General features: G+C 48.4%; 2 protein-coding genes across 2 annotated transcripts in view; one reads left to right on the top strand and one right to left on the bottom strand.

Annotated features, from left to right (window-relative positions):
- Nucleotides 1–18479, top strand: part of ENO1 (enolase 1) — a 172475-nt gene that overhangs the window by 25455 nt on the left and 128541 nt on the right. The gene's annotated exons all lie outside the window — the stretch shown is intronic.
- SLC25A33 (solute carrier family 25 member 33) lies at nt 267–12958 on the bottom strand. The gene is made up of 7 exons (XM_005493806.4): nt 12739–12958; nt 7558–7740; nt 5201–5278; nt 4063–4163; nt 3228–3294; nt 1681–1961; nt 267–835 (listed from the first exon to the last, which is right to left on the bottom strand). The coding sequence occupies exons 1-7, from the start codon at nt 12786–12788 to the stop codon at nt 633–635; spliced, it is 963 nt and encodes a 320-aa protein (XP_005493863.1). The 5' UTR covers nt 12789–12958; the 3' UTR covers nt 267–632.

Genomic DNA, 18479 nt, shown 5'->3' with positions numbered 1-18479 from the left:
TGTCCCAAATGCACAGGGGACACAGAACTGTAATTGCATGCTTGCTAAAAGCCTCCCACCATCACATTGCCAGTGCAAGTGGTTTTTCTAAGAGATGCTGGTGTGCACAGTTCATACCCTCAAACAGAGAAACACCCCAGGGTGTTCACACAGCAGTGAATGATGCACCCTGAAAAAAACAGAATTACTCAAACTTATGTGGGCACTTAGGCTATTACAGTGCTCAAAAGCAATATAACCCAGTTGTAAGAACACAGTTTCAAATGTCCAAGCCAGTTCTCCTGTTTTAATACAGTTTTAATGAACATCAGTCCAAGAGATCACTTGATAGTATGAGGTACATTCCTTGACCACATATGGCTGTGCTTAAGGAAAAGAACAAACATATAATTAAATTAAATACTGTAATTAATTTAGTAGTAGTTTAATTATCAAGTTAAAAAAATTATAATTAACTATTAACATTAATGACTTGAGACCTTTTAGAAAGCATGAGTCCAAAAGGAAATATCCACAGATGGTCACAGACTTGTAGTGTTTCCACCAGCACTGCCACCTGCAACAGTCTCTTAAAGGACTATTTGTTCAGTGAAGAAATTGGTCTTCAGTCTGTAACAGGAGCCTTGGCTCTGCTACTTTGCGTGGTCTTCCAAGAGGTACACGATCAGCTCGTAGGTGGACAGGACAATGGCTGTGTTTGGGATCTGCCTGATGAGCTGGGCAAAGAGTCCTCTGTAGAAGGCCAGGTAGCCCTCCTCCCGTGCCACCAGCCGTGCTGTCTGCAGGAAAGCCTTGTACTTGGTGCCCTCCTCCCGCAGCCGCGTCCGGATCACCTCTGCACACAGAACACAGCCCACAGTCACCATGAGAAACTGCCAGCAGCAGCAGGGCTCCTGTGGGCAAACCCCAGGGACAGGGAAACCTTCTGCAGCAGCTGGCACAGCCAGCCAGGAACCCTGGACACGCTGCCCTTCAGGCAGGAGGAACCCTGGACACACTGCCCTTCAGGCAGGAGGAACCCTGGACACACTGCCCTTCAGGAAGGAGGGAGAGTTAAAGAGGAATTCACCAGGGAACCCTGGACACACCACCCTTCAGGCAGGAGGAACCCTGGACACACTGCCCTTCAGGCAAGAGAAGGAGTTAAAGAGGAGTTCACCAGGGAACCCTGGACACACCACCCTTCAGGCAGGAGGGACAGTTAAAGAGGATTTCTCTTTCATGTGGAATAAATGAATGACTGGCTCATTGAAGCTAATACAGCTCTAAATGCTTTACTGATGTTCACGTAATCAATACTGGTCCTTCTACACAACCATGTCATTTCTATCTATCCAAAAAGACTAACACTGTTCAGTCCCCAAGTGCTTCCCACAGCCTGATCACAGAATCCATAGGCTGTGGGTACTTACCCAGCTGAGGCTATAGTGAGAACAGAAACATTAGGCAATCAGTTTTTGGTGGCTTTTGAGTTGTTTTGAACCAGCAAGTCCCAATCACCAGGCACATATCTCACTAGGAACAGTGGGACCAGTACTGAAAATGCCAGTGCAGAAGCCCCAGTACCTTGCATTTGGCCCTGCAAACAGCAAAGGCTTTTACAGCCCCAGACCCTGCATTTGTCTCAGATTCCAGGCAGCAGCTGTTGTAGTGCACTCACAAATGGCAGGGTTAACATACCATGAGGATAAGCAATACAGGAGGCACAGCCCTTGGAAACAGCAGCAGCAACCATCAGTCCAAAGAAGCTCGTCGAGGTCCTCTCGGTCCCGTTAGAGGAAGGGGGCAGCTGGACTTCCTTCAAGTGCTTTTTTAAACTTTCATAAATAGCAAAGCAGATAATGGTCTCAGAAATGCCTGCATAGGAGGCAGTCAGGCCCCTATAGAAACCACGGACACCTTCTGTCTGGTAAACATATCTAGCACACTGCAAAGCATTCATTGGTTTGGAGCCCCTCACTCTAGAAAACAAACAGAACAGAACATATCATGAGTCAGGCAAAATAATTAGTATTACAAAAAACCCTTATGGCTTTCAATACTTTTTATAGCTATGGAAATGGTTCTCTAACTTTTACTCCAAAATTCTCCCAGGAAAGCTGCACAGAGCAGGACTACAATGCTAAGAGTGCACACTTGGCTGTGCTACTTCACTAATATATAGTCATATTTCCTTCAGCTCAAGTTCAATCTAGTCTGTCACAGTTCACACCAAGGCTAAAAGACAATAAGCACTGAAGACACATGGCTTTGTGTCAAACTGACGATTCCATTTAAAGCCATCTTCAGCAGGCCCAGAGACAGAAGTCCTGCTGCATGAGACATGATCCTTCATTTTGAGAGGCAGCACTCAGTTCAGAGGTGCCACCCTGCAAAGTGCTGGAATTAAGTCTTATAAATTATTTATAAAGTTGTCGTGCCTCATAAGATCCTTTTAATCTGACCTAGCATGTCCTTGCAGGAAGGAATTTCCATTCTAAGCAGTCAGGTTATTAGCAGAGTCCCTTATTGCTTTGATATCCACCAGTGACTGTGAAGCATTCAACTAAAAGAAACTGCTGTCAAATTCCCTCTGTCTTCTGGATGCGTGGTTAACAGTAACATGATGCAAAAGAACATTAAACCACTGCAGTAGATCCTTATTGCTTGTAGGAAATGATATGAAATAAACTGCTGTGTGTTCACCCCAATTTGAAGGCAGCACCCTTTCTGTTACAGCCTCCTGAGCACCCCACCTGGCTGACCTGGGAGCAGGGCAGGTGATGCTGCCAAAAGGGACACAGGCTTCACCCTCATGCTCAGCCTCCCACTTAGCTCTCATGGCCCTTCCACAGCTTCCACCACTGCTGCACCACAACCTTGTGTCCTCAACACATTTATCCTCATCTTCAACCCCAGAGGATTCTGTTAGCAGCACAGAGAAATAATGCTATGCTAAACCAAAGATTTACAGTGAAACCAGAGGCTGAACCTAACCCAGCACTCAAGGCAACTCCCACATCCTTCTCAACAGTTTCTGTGCACCAAACTGCAGAAAGACACACAGAACATGAACCTTTAGGCTGACCACACAGAAACTTGGCTTGGAAGGTGGAACTGAGAGTCAGGGAAAAACTGGGCAAGACCTATCAAAATACAAAGAGCCATGAGTAAAACCATGACGGTTCAGTTTTCCAGAGGCTGCTGTGGCCACCCAGAGGCTCCCATTCCCCCCCTCAGTCACTCACTTCCGTTCCAGCTGCATTCTTGTTTTCACCATCCATATAGGGTTCATCAGGGAATTTGTGATAAAGGCTGAAAAAACACGACCACAAGTGCAGCTGAAGCCAGGCCATTGTATTGCCATGAACCTCACACCCTGTGCAGAGACACTTTCAAAAGCCACACAGGGGCACAGCTTCCAATTTCATGTTAAAATTCAGGAGGCATCAACCCATGGACTCTTCCTTTTTGCACCTATTTGAATTTGTGTGTCATGCTCCTAAGGGCTGTTGCAGACAAGATCCCTGCCTTCCTGGCTGGATTTGGAATTCCAGCTCAAAGGAAACCCTTGGGGACACAAAGCTGAACTGGACTCGTGTTCCCCAGGGCTGTAGGTGGTGCCATTGAGCTGCTCATTAACAGAACCCACCCCTAATTAAGAGCTTGCTTAGGGAATGATTATTTTTAGTGACCACTCTGGTGACTGATGACTGAACTAGGGGAGCTCTTCTGCAGTATTTTTCCTACAAGAACAAACTATTTTTTCCCAGCCTGGTAGGAAAAATACAACATCCTGAAACAATTTGGCAAAAGCAGTATCAGAAGTTTAATGGTGTTTACGAATATTTTTCCTTGCATTAAGAGACATGACCAGAGCATTGCAGTAGGAAAAAACATCCTAAATTAGTAAACAACAATCTAGAAATATTTCTGTGCTGAACAGAAAAACACTTCCTCTGTAGACAAGGCCAGCTAGAGCTAACAAACTCCTGGGTTTTGGCATATACCAACCCAGACTTAGGGCACATTTTCAGCACCTGCCACACACTGGCCTCTGTTCTAAGAATTGCAAACACTCACCTGCAGAACCTGCAGAACAAATGTGCACAATGTTGCTGTTGGGCACAAACATGCTGTTAAACTGCTCTTTGGCTTTGGAGTAGCAGGCAAAATAGACAGCTCTGTGGGGGAAAAAAAGAAGAAAAGCATTGTAAAACAGATAATGCCCAACTGGACAATTACTGTTCTTTTCCCAGCCCCCTGAAAACCACAACTCTCTGAGGAGGCCTCCACATGACTGCTTCCATCTGCATGGACACAGGGGGTTTGTGCTCCCTCTTCCCTTACACTGCAGTGCCACAGTTTGACTTGACACCCACAGGGCAGGAATATTTTGCTGTGGGAGGCAGCATGGGGCTGCAGACAGCACGAGTGGGTTGCATGGAAAAGCAGAGCCCTGGACTCAGAGCCCTGCTGCAGGGGTCACCTGTACAGAAACAGCATTCCCTGCTTCTGTGGGGACATCCCACCTACCAGGCAAGAGGCCAGAGAGGGAGGTCACCTCTCCTCAGGTTCCCTTCTCTGGAAAACTGGCTCTAACTGGTTCAGTTTCAGGCAGAGAACATCTGCCAATATCCAAAGTGCTAATGAGTTTATAATTTCCTAGACAGAGAGATCTTCAGCCCTGCCAAGAACAGGACAAACTCTGGTGCTGCTGAAAGGACACACTCCTTCTGGGGCTGTGTGGCACCAATGAGACTCCTGCCCCCTCAGCTGCAGCTTTTCATTTGAGAAGAATTTGGGCAAGCAAGGCCCAGAGAGAACTCCTGTCCCCTGGCATGCAGCTCCCACTCCCTAGGCAGGCACTGCCATGGGTCCAAGGGAAACAGGACATTAAAAGAATGCAATTATTAACCTACAGGCTTTTCTGCACTGCTTTCTCTTCCTTTCCAAGCTCAGAAGTGGCTCTTACAATAAACTGGAACTTAAGTATAGTTGGCATTTAAGTGCCTTATTTACTCAGCATCTTCCAGTGTTATAGAAGTGTAAACCAGATTTTTATCAGTGTTTCTCGATGTGTACACTGAGCAGAATGCAGACACCAATCTCAGTTTACAGAAGGGAGAACTTCATGACCTATTATTTTGAATCACAAATGCACTGCAACATTTGTGTTGGCACCTTAAACATGGCTTTTAGCAATAGTTTAACTATTTACCTTGATGGTGCAACTCCAACCAAGTTTGGACCCAGCCCTCGGAAGAGTGACCTTGGTCCTTCTTTTTCCAGAATTGACCTTAAAATACAAAACAAACAGGGAGGGAGAAGACAGTATTTGAGTTCAAAGTTAGTTTCTTGTTCTCTTGGGCAGAAAGCCAAAAGAACTACACAAAAGCAAAGACTATGACTTGTGGAGCTGTTAGATTTTAATCTACATGATATACTTCGAAATAAGTGGAATTATACACTGAGTAAAAACCACTGTACCATAAAATTCAGTGCTCTACAGGCAAATGGGTGTCAAATGGCATGGGGTTATGATTTCCATTCTTTGAAAGCTGTTAGGAATTGAATTAAAGTTTCATGGAGAAGCCAGTGATAGCTGACTGATGAACACAGAATATTTTTAGTGTTCTCTGTATCTAAGCAATTCAGAAGTTTGCTTCCCATACAGTCCTGTACAGAGGAATGGAAAAAGAAATCCTTTTTTCCTTTCACAATTACCTAGGGATGTGCTTTCCCCCAAGAAAGCTGAATGTGGCAATCCCACTACAAACAATGGGAGTGCACAGTCTGCCCCAGCAGCTCACCCTGGGAAAAGCAGGCAAGAAATTCCAATTCTGGGTGGCTCTGTGGGTGTGCACTGCACCCTCTGGAGCTGCCAGCCTTTCACAGTTTGCTCTCCAGCCTTTCACAGTTTGCTCTCCAGCCTTTCACAGTTTGCTCTGCAGGTCACTGGCACTGCTCAGAGTGCTCCCCACAGATTTCAGCCCAACCTCATTTGACAGCAGCAGCTTCTGGAACACTTTTGTTTTCTGCAGCAGAGCTGAACTTTCTGTATAAACTCCAGGGCTGAGTGTTTCCAAGGAGACAGATCCACCAACTACTTGTTCTTTGTCACTTAACAGTCACGACTGCAGCTTCCAGCTGGGCTAACTCATCAGAATCCTAAATGGATTAGACAAACCAGCCTGCCCTTCTGGAGTGCTTTCTATCAGCAGCAGCCTGAACCTGCCCTCTGGGTACCTGTTCTCCTTCTATTTACAGCAGTCAAGGCCTTTCATACTTAACACCTTTAACTCTCACAGAGCAATTTCACTGCCAGGGCTCCTTCCTTAGCCATACAATTTTCCCAAACCATGTCCAAGTCATGTCCAGCTTGGCAATGATCAGGACTGAGAAAGGGATGAAAGGGTAAAAGCAAGGGACTGAACTTCACTTCTTTCTTCAAACATTTGTATTTTCTCAGGTAATTATCAATAGCATTATCTGCTCCTCACAGACGGTGCCTGCAAGGGAATGACAGCAGAAACACTTTGCTCTCACTTCTCAAGCATCTAAAGTAATCAGGTTAAAAGCTTGGCAATACACACAGCTAAGCAATTCCTGAAGTGAAATTAAATCAAGGTCCCAGTCACCAAGCTTAATGAGCTTAATAAATATATTAAAAGGCTGACCCATTTTAAATCATTTCTTCTCTCCCTAAAAATAAAAGTCAACTCCAGAAAACGATGGGCCCAGAGGATTAATTAAGATCTTTCTGCCTCAAAAGTTTTCACTTTCTTTAGTTACAGCTGCCTAAAGTCCAGTGCTGCAAAGTGAAAAGACAGCAAAGCAAAGGGCATTAAAATCAAAGCAACTGGCACTGCCTTCTGCATTCAGTCACGAATTGCTCTAGACTCACCTCTGAGTAGACAAAGAAATGTTTGGCAGGGGAGAGCAGGCTGTTTACAATACAGAAACTCAAGTCCCAGAATGACTCCAGCCAGAGAGCTCTGCAGAGAATTTGAATTAGCACTCAGTGTTATATAACTGTGCAGCTTCTCCCCAGGCAGCCTGCCAGGCGTGCTGGCCTTACATAAAATCATTCAGCTCGCTCTGCCGGGCAGTATTTTCCTTGGCACTGCTGCCACCTGATCTCTGCAGGACCTCTGCATCCCCCTGGGCTGCCCAGGCAGCCAAACAAACTCAATCCTCCTGCAGGAGGGCTGACCATAAATCCACGGTGCTGTGCTATCAACATACAGGAGCTGAGATTGTCACAGATGCTGGTGGAACTTTGAGCAGCTGTTTGATAATTTCACATTTCCTTTTCTTTATGAGCACACATCTGAAAGGGAGCAGCTAGAGCATCAAACATTGCAGACTGCACCACTCAAGGCTTTTAACAGAGACCAAGACAGGTGTAGCCAGGACTGATGCACAACAATGATCAGCAAAGACAACAGCTGGCAGCACAGGAGAGCTCAGTCAGGCAGCCACAGCTGAGAAGGTCACAGCCCCAGGACCCCACAGGATATTTTATTTTAGTGAAGTGGAACTGGGAATGGTGACTGGAGGAGGAGCAGCACTCACTTGAGAACACTGAAGAGCCCAGGGGACACAGACGTCGGCCTGACCATTCCTTCCCCACTGATGGTCCCCAGCTGCACCTGGGGGTAGTACACAGTCCTGGTGAAGGCCAGCTTTGAAGATTGAAGCCTTGTCTTTATTACCTCTAAGGGACAGGTAAAGATGGCTCCAACTGTTCCTCCACACCTGCAGAGCACAAAGAGAAGGCAGAATGTGACAAAGGCTGTTGCAGGGATGTGCAGAAGCACAGCAATGAGGTCTGAAGGCTGCTCTGGTTGTTCCACACTGGACAAACAGGCAGTTTGGCACCAGACTGTGCCCATGCCCTGGTGGGCAGGGATGGGAATGGTAAACACAGGGGTGATTCCAGCACCAACAAACATCCCTGACTGACCACGGGGTCAGGGGACCAGTGACTGCTCCCACGCCCTGCCAGGACCTGGGAGCTCTGCCTGTAAAAGCTTCCATGGCATCCATCTCTCAGAGCTGCTGTCCTAAAACAGACACAGCCTCGCATGGATTTTTCCCATTTTTCTTATGGGAAGCAGGAAGCTGCCAGATGAGATCAAGCCACTGGGGATTAGGACACTACAGAAGGAAAGAAAATAACATAATTATTCACCATTTCAGTACTTGTGATTAAAAAATTGCCTTCAGAAGTAGCAAACACCAAAACTACACTACGCTGTACTTTTAAAAACAATGGATATCAACTTTTTTAAGGGGGAAGAAGGGGAGGAAGCAGCAAGGATGAGAAGGAGGGTTGGTAAACAGAATAACAGGGCAGAAAGGCTCCTAAAGAACATACTCCCATACTCTGATAACAGAGGGACAACAATGAAATATTATACACACATGACCCTATAACAGGCATATATTCATCTTAATACAATCAGACTGAGCCTCAAAAAAAGCACATTGGGCAAGAATATAAAGTGTATGAGTCCTAATTTTATAATTTTATCCATGATCTGGAAAGTGACTGGTCAAACTATTTCTCTCTCTGCTGCTGTTCCTCTTGGGTAATTGAATGTTCCTTCTAGCAAACTTCATGATTAAACATAATGCTGAGGTTGGCTAAAAGGTAATATATCTACATTTTATTGCTCAAACATACTGGGATTTAGATTTAGGAAGACTTCAGTAAATATTTTGGGTTTCTTGCAAGGGTATTTACTACAGCTGAACTGGCTAGGAAATATTTCCTTTGTTTGCACAAGTGTCAAAGCATGTGATTGCTCTGAAACCTGTGTTTATGATTTTCCTTAGAAAACACCGGGGGTCAACAACTTAAATCTCTTTGATGTTCATGTGAAATTGCAATTTTGGTAGCTTTCCATGAAAGGGAGATGAATTTTAAAAAATATCTGTACCCTTTTTCTTGTGTACAAAACCCCACATTGCTTGCTAAAGAACACTGCATGCACTAATTTGGGAACAGAGATCCACAGAAGGCCATTAATAAAGGCATTAGTGGGTATTTTCTAAAGCCCCTTCCAGACATAACTACCTTACTAGGAGAATCTTTTTTTAAACACAGGGAAAGGGCAATGAAAGAATGGCAGAAAGCTCCAAGCTGTGGATGCACACCAGCCCATGAATGCAGCTCATTTTGCCTGCTGAACCAGTGTGTTTTATCTGAACAGAAACCATTCTGTGCCCAAGCCCCAGAGGTGCATTAACAGCGTGGCTGGGCAGCCACAGAACTCCAGGTTCTTCACCAGGCTCCAAAGAACACCCCAGGGAACACAACTTCCTCTTCTTGCCTTCCTAGCCCACTGCTTGCCTTTCAGCCTGATAATCCAGTTAATCTATGCAGCCTTTAATATTTAAGTATTTCTGCTAATGCATATATAATCCTCCGATACCCAGCATGACAAGTTAGTATCTGCAACACCAGTTTTAACAGCTCAGAGTTTATGTTGTCAGTGGGACATTTCAGGAAAAAAACCCCTTATCTAACAGCAACTCTCAGAGTGTCACCAGGGTGCACACATTACGTCCCAAATATAAACACACTGCAGATAGTTCAAGTAAGGACTTTGATGTACTGGGCAGCTTTTTCAGATGAGATGATTTTCCTTTGCATGGGATTCCCACACATCATCCCCTGGGAAGACGCCTGAAAAACAACACACTGTGCACAGAAGAAACACTTTGTATTCCTAGGGTGTCCCAAATGCCTACAAACAGCCTCAGCTGCATAAACAGCCACAGACTCTGAAACACTCAGGGATATGGAGCAGGATAAACTGGATTTGGGAAAATCGTGAGCTGCAATCAAGCCTTCACTCTGTGAGTCAGGGTTTTTGGTGCATCAGTGCAGCACAACAGCTCCAGAGATGTGAATGCAGTGCTCACTGCACGAGCCTCTTGCAAAAATCCTCAAGCAGAGTCTAAATCTGTCCTTGGTGAACAGCACAGAAACCCCCTGGAAACAAACACCACAGCAGAGCGTTTTCAACAGGTCAAACACGGAGATACAGAATGTACTCCCTATTAACAGCTGAAGAAATAGAATTTACTTCCATAAAGAGAACAACATTTAAAAAACACGCAGAGGACACACATCAGAATCCAATTCCCATTTTTCTCCTGCTGCCAGGTTCCTGTCTGTACACAGTCCATCCCCAAAGTATCAATGACCTGCATTTGAAACAAACTCTCAGCACCCACTAGCACAACTGACAGAGATGCCAAGAATCTTAATTAAGGCTTACTTCATCAGTCCTAGATTTAATTACTGAGCAATATTCTTAATACAAACATCAAGCCAACCTGGATGTTAAAGGAGTCCTGCAGAACAAAATCCTTCCAGCAGAGCACCACTGACTTCAGCAAGGTCACAAAATGATGGAGCTGCCTGGTTACAGCAATCACAGCTCAGAACCAGCCTGACACATTTGGCTTGTATTTGATTTTGTATTGATTTTCTAAAACATGCCACATGCTCTAGCACGACACGCACACCTGAAACAGCAAAGCAGGTTCCACCTTTGATATTTCATTACTGCATCATCCAGATTGTGAACAAAACAAGCCTCTGCATTCCCAGATGCCAAGGAAACTGAGTTTCAGAGCGATACACACTGCTCCTAATGCTTTAATGCTATTAACCATTCATTCAATTTCCACCTAATCACGTTGTTACCAGGTGTAGCTATTCCTGTAAGCATTTCCTGTGCTCCTTGAGGTGGGGAATGCACAGGAGCCTGAACCAGGAGCAGGGTGGGACAGTCAATCCCAGCACAGCTCCCAGTGCTCGACCACACAAACATCTTCAGGTGAACGCTGCTTCTCTCCACGTCACAGGTGGAAACATTTCCCATCCTGTTTGTCAGCATCAGCACATTGCCTAACACCACCACTTCTTAGGAAATCTCTGGAGCAACCAGCATTCCTCCAGCTGGGAAAACAACATGGAGAACAGCTTTTCCCAAACAAAAACAAGCAACAACTGCACCGGCTTCAGCAGGGAAACAGGAGCCCAGAGCTGTAAAAACACCCTCGTGTCTGTTGTGCCACTGGGGCATCACTGTCTCTGCTGCCCCTGGACCCCAGCCCTCAGAGCCAGGCTCCCACCACAGCCCCTGGGGACTCTTGGCTTGCTGCTGCTGCTGGAGGCCTGGAAAGGAACTAACAGAAACTAAAGGGGCAAGGAGTCTGTCTGCCTGAATAACCTGGTTAATAGGAAACCATCTGTTTCAACAGCTGGACAGCACTGTGCAACACTCAGGTGCATTTCATCACTCCCAGCCCCTGAAGAGCCAAACATTCTATTCTGGCCCCTCAGACTGTCTAAGGCTGGCCTGCCTGCTTTGTGCAAACACAGAGATAGGAATTCCTTTTAATCTGACACCACAGCCCATCCCCACCTTCCCAGAAAACCCAACAATGCCTCCATCAAAATTATTTCAAGTGAATGGGTTCCTTTCACTTTCTCTGCATAAACCACTTTACAACTGAACAGAGTACGGCAGAAGGATCCCTGCAGAAGGCAGGAGTACAATAAATCACCAAGGAAGATGCTGGCTTCCCAGAACTAGATTAAAACACTGTTGAGTTTAAAATTCCTATTTATTTATAGTCTGAGGAGTTACACGAGAACAGCAGGAGCTCTGGATGGGCGCTGTTACTGTCCAAACAAATTCCACATGTACACCCAGGTCCAGCTTCTGTCCCAGGCTCCAGGTACTGCTCTGATGCAGGTGGGGCAGGCAGAGGGGACAGAGCATTCAGGCCAGCAGAAGGGCAGCGTCTCTGAAAAACTCAACATTTGTTTGGTTTAATGTTATATTAAATAAACCTATCGCTCCAGGGACATGTCAGAGGAAACAGAAGCATCCTGTTAAGCAACAGAAAAACCAATGGTCTACTTAAATCAGACAGATTTAAAATAACAACAGGTTTCATGTTGGCCTCCTAATTACTGTCAGCTGACAAGCACTCAGGAATAGTCTATTACTCAGATAATTAAGCTGTTAAAAAACTGAAATAAAGTATTTTGACAAGGCCAAAAGTGCACTTAATCTGTACAACAGATGATTAAAACCTAATTTACACCATACAATTATCTTCCTCGACTACTATTAAAATAACTACAATAATTTAATTTTCTAAGGGTTTCTGGCTGGTGCTTTATGGGTTAGGGCTGTTACTTTTAGCTTTTAACACAACAAACCCAATACAAGTCCTTGAAGCAAGAACAGAAGTGGGCTGCCACGCCAGGTCTCATTCAGACACGAGTGCCAGCACCTTCCCCACCGCTGTTCCCGTGCTGTGCCCCCGCAGGCCGGAGGGAGCCCGGCATCGCTGAGCAGAGCTCGCCCCGCTCTGCAGCACGGAGCTGCGGCCGGCTGTGGGCACGGGGACCGGCATCCCCGGCCGTGGGGAACCGGGCCGGCATCCCGCGGGCCGTACCGGGTCATTCACCGCCCGGGCTGGCCTTTGTCACCGAGCACCGCCGCATGTGGCGACAGCGCGGCCCGGGAGCGCCCGGCGCTCGGGAACGGGGGCGGGAAAGGCCCCGCTCGCCTCCGGCGGGGAACGGAGCTGCGGCTGAGGGCTGCGGCCCCGGCCCGGCCACTGCGGGGTCTGTCCGCCCCTCGGGCACAGCGGGTCCCGGTAATGCCCCGATCCCGGGGGCACAGCGGGTCCCGGCCCTGCCCGGTGCCCCGCACTCACCCCCCGGCGAAGAGGTGCAGCAGGGTGTTCTCCTGCGGGCCGCCCGCCATGGCGGTGAAGAGGACGATGAGGACGATGAGGATGAGGATGATGAGGAGGATGAAGGGCAGGGCGGTGCCGGCTCCCGGTGTCACCGCCGGGCCGCGCGCCGAACGGGCCGCGCGCGCGTGACGCCGCCGGGGGGGCGTGACCGGCGGCCACGCATGACGTCATTGCAGAGGGAGACACCGCCCCCCTCTGTGACGTCACGGGGCAGCCGAAGACAAAAATAAAATCATTTTAGGGATCGTCTAATCCCAAACCTGCCGGGAATGTTTAGGGACGAGGTGCAGATTATTGGGGGATGTTACAGCGCCGGTAAAGCAACTACAGGCTTTGTGTGGGGCGCGCTGTGGATAAAGAACACCGTTCAGCAGGGAGGCGCCACACCAGGCCAGCTCCAGGCGGCTCACTGCGAGATTTTCACCAAAACGGTCCCTTTATTACCAAAACTGTAATCTGTTCCGTTCCCGCCCGGTTCTGCCGCAGCGCCCTCTGCCGCGCTGTCCCGGCCGTGTCCCGGTGCCGCGGTGACCGCAGCGGCGCTCCGGCACCGAGCCCGAGCCGGGTGAGCAGAGCTCTGGGATGGGGTCAGTTATCCGGCAGCACGCTGGGAACAGTGCCAGACCCTGATCTGACTGTCCCGCTGAGGAGGGACAGTCCTGTCCACGGAGCAGTGTGACACGCGGGGTCCGCACCGGGGCTGGCCCGGGGCCGCTCCGAGCCGCTCCGAGCCCGAGCACCGCTGTCACAGAGAGCAGCAACAGTTACTGAGCCCTGTGCCTCCTGCCCTGCACCGGCCGGGCTCCTTCCTGCAGCGGGGCTCCAGCCCGGCTAGAATGGCTGCTGCAGTCCAGTTTGCAAGGCTTTAGCTTGGTTAGCACGGCTCCAGCCCGGTTAGGGCGGCTCCCGCTCGGTTAGCACGGTTCCAGCCCGGGTTCTGCACATCCCCCAGGCACAGCGCTCCTCGCCGGGCTGCAGGACAGGATCCTCGGCAGCTCCTTCCCCAGCAGGGAGCACTGCAGGAGCAGCGTTGGCAGCAGAACCGCCCGGGAGCTGCAGGGATTGAGCACAGCATTGATCTTGGGCAGCCTGGCTGCACCTTTGCCTGGAAATGCCTAAATGACTCCGAAAGTGCTCTCTTATGGCTCCTGTTCCCCCTCACCAAACACGTCTCCAAGAAGAGATCAGCTCTAAAAAGCTCCGATTTCTCTGAAGCCATGGCACACAAAGCCATTGCGCTCTTTCTTTGAGCCAGACAGCAAAAGCTCTCCCAGCTTCCTGGCCATAATCACCTTGATTTACCTTCTCCTTGGCCAGGTGGCACGAGGAGTTGTGCTTGCTCACAGCTGCTTGCCCAGCCTCAACAGCTGTACAGCTGTGCAGGGAATGCCTCCCTTCCCCATTGCCATTGCTGGTCCTGATCCCAAACTGGGCTGGGTATGGACTGTGCAGTCCCCTGCATGCTGCCCCTGCCAGAGGGACATTGCTGGAGAATCAATCTCTCCTTCAGCCATGCAGGGTTTGAGCTGCAGGGCTGCACACCCTGGGATGTGTCTGCTCCATCCCCTCACCCCCAGGAGCTGTGGGGGCATCAAGGAAACCAGAGCAGGTTCTGTGTCATGCTGAGAATTATCAGAGTCTTCAGACCAGAGTGGGCCAGATCTGGGCAAGCTCCGTGCTCCAGACACTGCTGGTACAGCCTGCTGAGCATTTCTAGGGAATTTCATTGGGATAAATGTGCACAGAGCACTGTGGCCTCCGCAGATCAGACACCGCAGGAGCCACATCAGGGGAAGTTCCTGAATTACTGCCACGCCAGGACAGCAGGAACCCAACCAGGAAAGGCTGGAGCTGGCTATTCCTGGGCCTTGTTTTGTCTGGTGGCTTCCTACAAACTGGAGCAAGGAGTCACCAGCTTGTTCCACATCATTAGCTGCTGGCAGCTTCCCAAGCATTACCAGCACAGCCTGGATCTCACCCAGTGTCTTTGAGATGAAAGGCATTGCAGCACCACTGCACTCACTGTTTCAGCTCCCAGTCCAGCTCCCACTCAAGGCAGTTCCTCTTTTTCCACTGACTGCAGCTGGAGCTGGGTCTGACATTCCTGTAGCACATCTGTCTCCAGCCCTGAGTTAGGTGAAATATTGGTGAAATAGTCCAAAACAACAGAGAGAGCTCTGCAACCCCGCTATTTCCTGGCATCAAATAGAAACCAGCCACACAGTCAAGCAGGAGCACGAGGAATTCTGTTTCCTTCCTGGAAACACTGAGCCCAGAGCAGCCCAAGCCCCTGGTGACAGGGGCCTGCTGTCAGTGGTGTCTGTGGGGCTCTCACTATTTCCAAGTGCATCCCTGCCACCAAGGGAATCTCTCTGGTGGTGATGCACACCTGATAACAGCACTCACCTGCCCTCAGAGCAGGGGATATGCTCAGATATAGGGGACATTGTCAGACACAGGCAGACAGAATCCTGATTTTTGGAGGATTAAAAGGGGATCAATGGAGCAGAGTGGCAGCATCCCCCCATGTGAATCAGCTTCCCTCCATCACCGCAGCAAGCTCCTCTGCAGGCAGGACTGGGATTAATGGGAAACAGATGGAGCAGAGTCAGAGATCCAGGGCTCAGGACGAGCAGCTGAGGCACAAGGAGCTACCTGGACCCCATTCAGGAGTGAGCTCAGGGACCAGGCATGCCGTGAATGGGGAGTGGGCTGGGTGGGGGGCTGAGGGGGTGCAGTGTGGAGCTTCCCACCCTGCCAGGGCAGCACGCCAGGCTGGGAGGAGCATTCCAGCTCCTGCACAGCCAGGGGTCACTGACCACAGCCTGCGTCTTTCCTGCCCTCCCAGGTTAAATTGTCGTTAAATTTAAATTGGTAAATTGTCATGAAATTGTTAAATTGTCATTAAATGTCACCAGGGCCACTGAGGGACACTGCTTCCTGCTGGGGACTAAGGACAATGCTATACTCTCTCTCTCTATATATTTATATGTATATATATGTATATATATGTAGTGTATATATATACACTATATATTTGTATATTTATATTTATATAATTTTATATGTATATATTATAATTATATATTATAATTATATATTATATATTATATATTATATATGATAATAGATATTTTTTATATTTTATATATATTCATTATACATACTATATATAATACAGGAGAACAGGACATTGTTATGGAGCAGAGTGAGAGCTGCTCCCAATCTGAGCCCTGGCATGATGGTGACAGCTGCAGCACCCCCGTGCTCTGCCATCCCCCAGCTGTAATCACAGCAGAAACGTGGTGGGAACATCCTCAGTGTGATCCACATCTGTCTGCCCTGCCCCTGGTTCTCTGCAGTTTAACTCACAAAATGCCTGCAAGGTGAAATCTCTGTCATCTCAGCAATGCCTCCCACCTCCTTGGGTTTGCAGATAATCACTTGATGCAATTTTTCCCTTAAAATAAGGATTGGTGATTTCTGAAGAGGGATTAAATAACTGGAGGGAGGATGGAATGCACAGAGGAGAGGAGCTCGGTTTCCAAAGGCTCTGCTGTTTTATTAGCTAACATCAGCATAAAGTGCTCAGTAAAATGGCTGCCCATCCCATCACTTTTATTGCCTTCCACATCTGCTTTTTTATTATCATTAGCTTAGCTTTAAACAATCCTTTCCAATGTTTCCTGTGTCTTGATCTTTGCTGTAACAAGGCTGTAACCAACATTTTCCATGCCTTGCAGTGCAGGGTTCATTGGGTCACTCCAGGAGCTCTTCCTTTCCCCTGTCCCTGACACCTGGCTCTGTGCACACTCCCTGAATCCTCCAAGGCTCCCCCTGCAACATTAAAGCTCTGCCTGACCTTCAGGTTTGTCCCAGTAAATCTTCTGTCCAGCACGGCCTTAAAACACTCTGCTCCAACAGCCCAAGATGAGGATTAAGTTTTACAGCAACAAAAGCCATAATTGCTACAATTTGAACATATTTTCCCCTGGATTTGATTTTTATTCAGCGAAGGAGGATTTTCATTTAAATGTGCTCTGTAAGATCACAAATGGCTGCAGGAGCAATGAGCCAGCAGCAGGGCTCCTGCAATAAACCCCTCAAGGACTGTGTGTCCTATTGTCACAGCTTTATGGGCACTGCCTCTTTTTCTGTGGATCTGACACTGCCAGCCACCAGACCCTTCCAGAAATCTCCTCAGCCAGCTCCCCAAAACTCCACAGTAAGCTGCAATGCCCTGAGACATCTCAGGATTTCTTTGGGGATGGAATCTGAACACCAGGATCTCTCAAAGCTCAGCCCTTTCCCCTTTTCCTGTTGCTGCAAGAGCTCCCCCAGCCCAGGCAGTGCCCTGAGTGCTCCCATGGGTGTCCTGGGGCTGGGACAGATGTGACAGATGTGACAGATGTGGCAGATGTGGCAGATGCTGCCTTGCTCCAGCTGTGGCTGCTCACCAGAGGTGAATGCTGTGCTGCAGGCACAGGGACAAGGGGAGAGGAGGAAGCCTAGAGGGAAGGGAACCTCTCCCACCAAGAATTTGTGCTCTGTACCCTCCACTCTGCCTCTCAGCCAGCCCCTGAAATGAAAACCATGTGCAGGGGTGGAGCAGCAGGGCAGGGATTTATGGGTTGTTTTATAGGAGATGATATAAAACACTTTTATGTCAAGTTCTCTGTTGTGTTAATTTCCTTTCTCTGTTGCAATCTTTGCTGCAGCGTTGTTCTTCCCTCTCTGCTGGGGCTCTTCTCCTTTCTCTGCAGCACAGTCCTTTCTATCTTCTCAGGGGCTCCTCTTGGGCTCTCAACCCACCCCTATTTATTTCAGTTACCTTCACGAGCTACAGCTGCTGCCCAACTAAGGACCCTGCAGCTGCAGCTCGTTTGGAGCAACTCGGAACCACACAGGTCTTACAATACAACATATATTCAGGCCCCCACATTTCCCCCCTTTTCTTTTAACAATAATACAATTACAATACACATACAGTTCCAGCTCTCAGGCTGCCACAGCTCTCAGCTGTCTTATCTTCTACCACTTCTTGTTGTTACATTTCTAGTGTCCCAGCTCTCTGGCTGATGCTCCAAAGTCCCAGCTCTCAGGCTGCCACAGCTCTCGGCTGTCCAGGGGATTCCATACCTTCTCTAGTCCCAGCTCTCAGGCTGCCACAGCTCTCAGCTGTCCTATCTTCTATAGTCCCAGCTCTCTGGCTGATATTCCAAAGTCCCAGCTCTCAGGCTGCCACAGCTCTCGGCTGTCCGGGGGATTCCATACCTTCTTGTGATGTTTGGCTGTGTGTTCTTCTTCACACGGGGTCACCAGTTGTTGTAATCTTTGCTGCAGTGTTGTTCTTCCCTCTCTGCTGGGGCTCTTCTCCTTTCTCTGCAGCACAGTCCTTTCTATCTTCTCAGGGGCTCCTCTTGGGCTCTTGACCCACCCCTATTTATCTCAGTTACCTTCACGAGCTACAGCAGCTGCCCAGCTAAGGACCCTGCAGCTGCAGCTCGTTTGGAGTAACTTGGAACCACACTGGTGTTACAATACAACACATATTCAGGCCCCCACATTTCCCCCTTTTCTTTTAACAATTATACGATTACAATACACATACAGTCCCAGCTCTCAGGCTGCCACAGCTCTCGGCTGTCTTCTATAGTCCCAGCTCTCTGGCTGATATTCCAAAGTCCCAGCTCTCAGGC

Source organism: Zonotrichia albicollis, chromosome 25, assembly GCF_047830755.1.
Source record: "Zonotrichia albicollis isolate bZonAlb1 chromosome 25, bZonAlb1.hap1, whole genome shotgun sequence".
Classification (NCBI taxonomy): Eukaryota; Metazoa; Chordata; class Aves; order Passeriformes; family Passerellidae; genus Zonotrichia; species Zonotrichia albicollis.
This window is presented reverse-complemented; position numbering and strand designations above follow the sequence as displayed.

Excerpts from the sequence above, each read along its gene's own strand:
- SLC25A33 (XM_005493806.4), bottom strand. The coding sequence starts at position 12,788 with ATGGCGGGCGGCCCGCAGGAGAACACCCTGCTGCACCTCTTCGCCGGG. Across the intron at positions 5,279-7,557 it reads GGGCTCTTCAGTGTTCTCAA|GTCAATTCTGGAAAAAGAAG; the intron begins GTGAGTGCTGCT and ends TTGTATTTTAAG. Across the intron at positions 3,295-4,062 it reads TTGTTCTGCAGGTTCTGCAG|CCTTTATCACAAATTCCCTG; the intron begins GTGAGTGTTTGC and ends GTGTTTTTTCAG.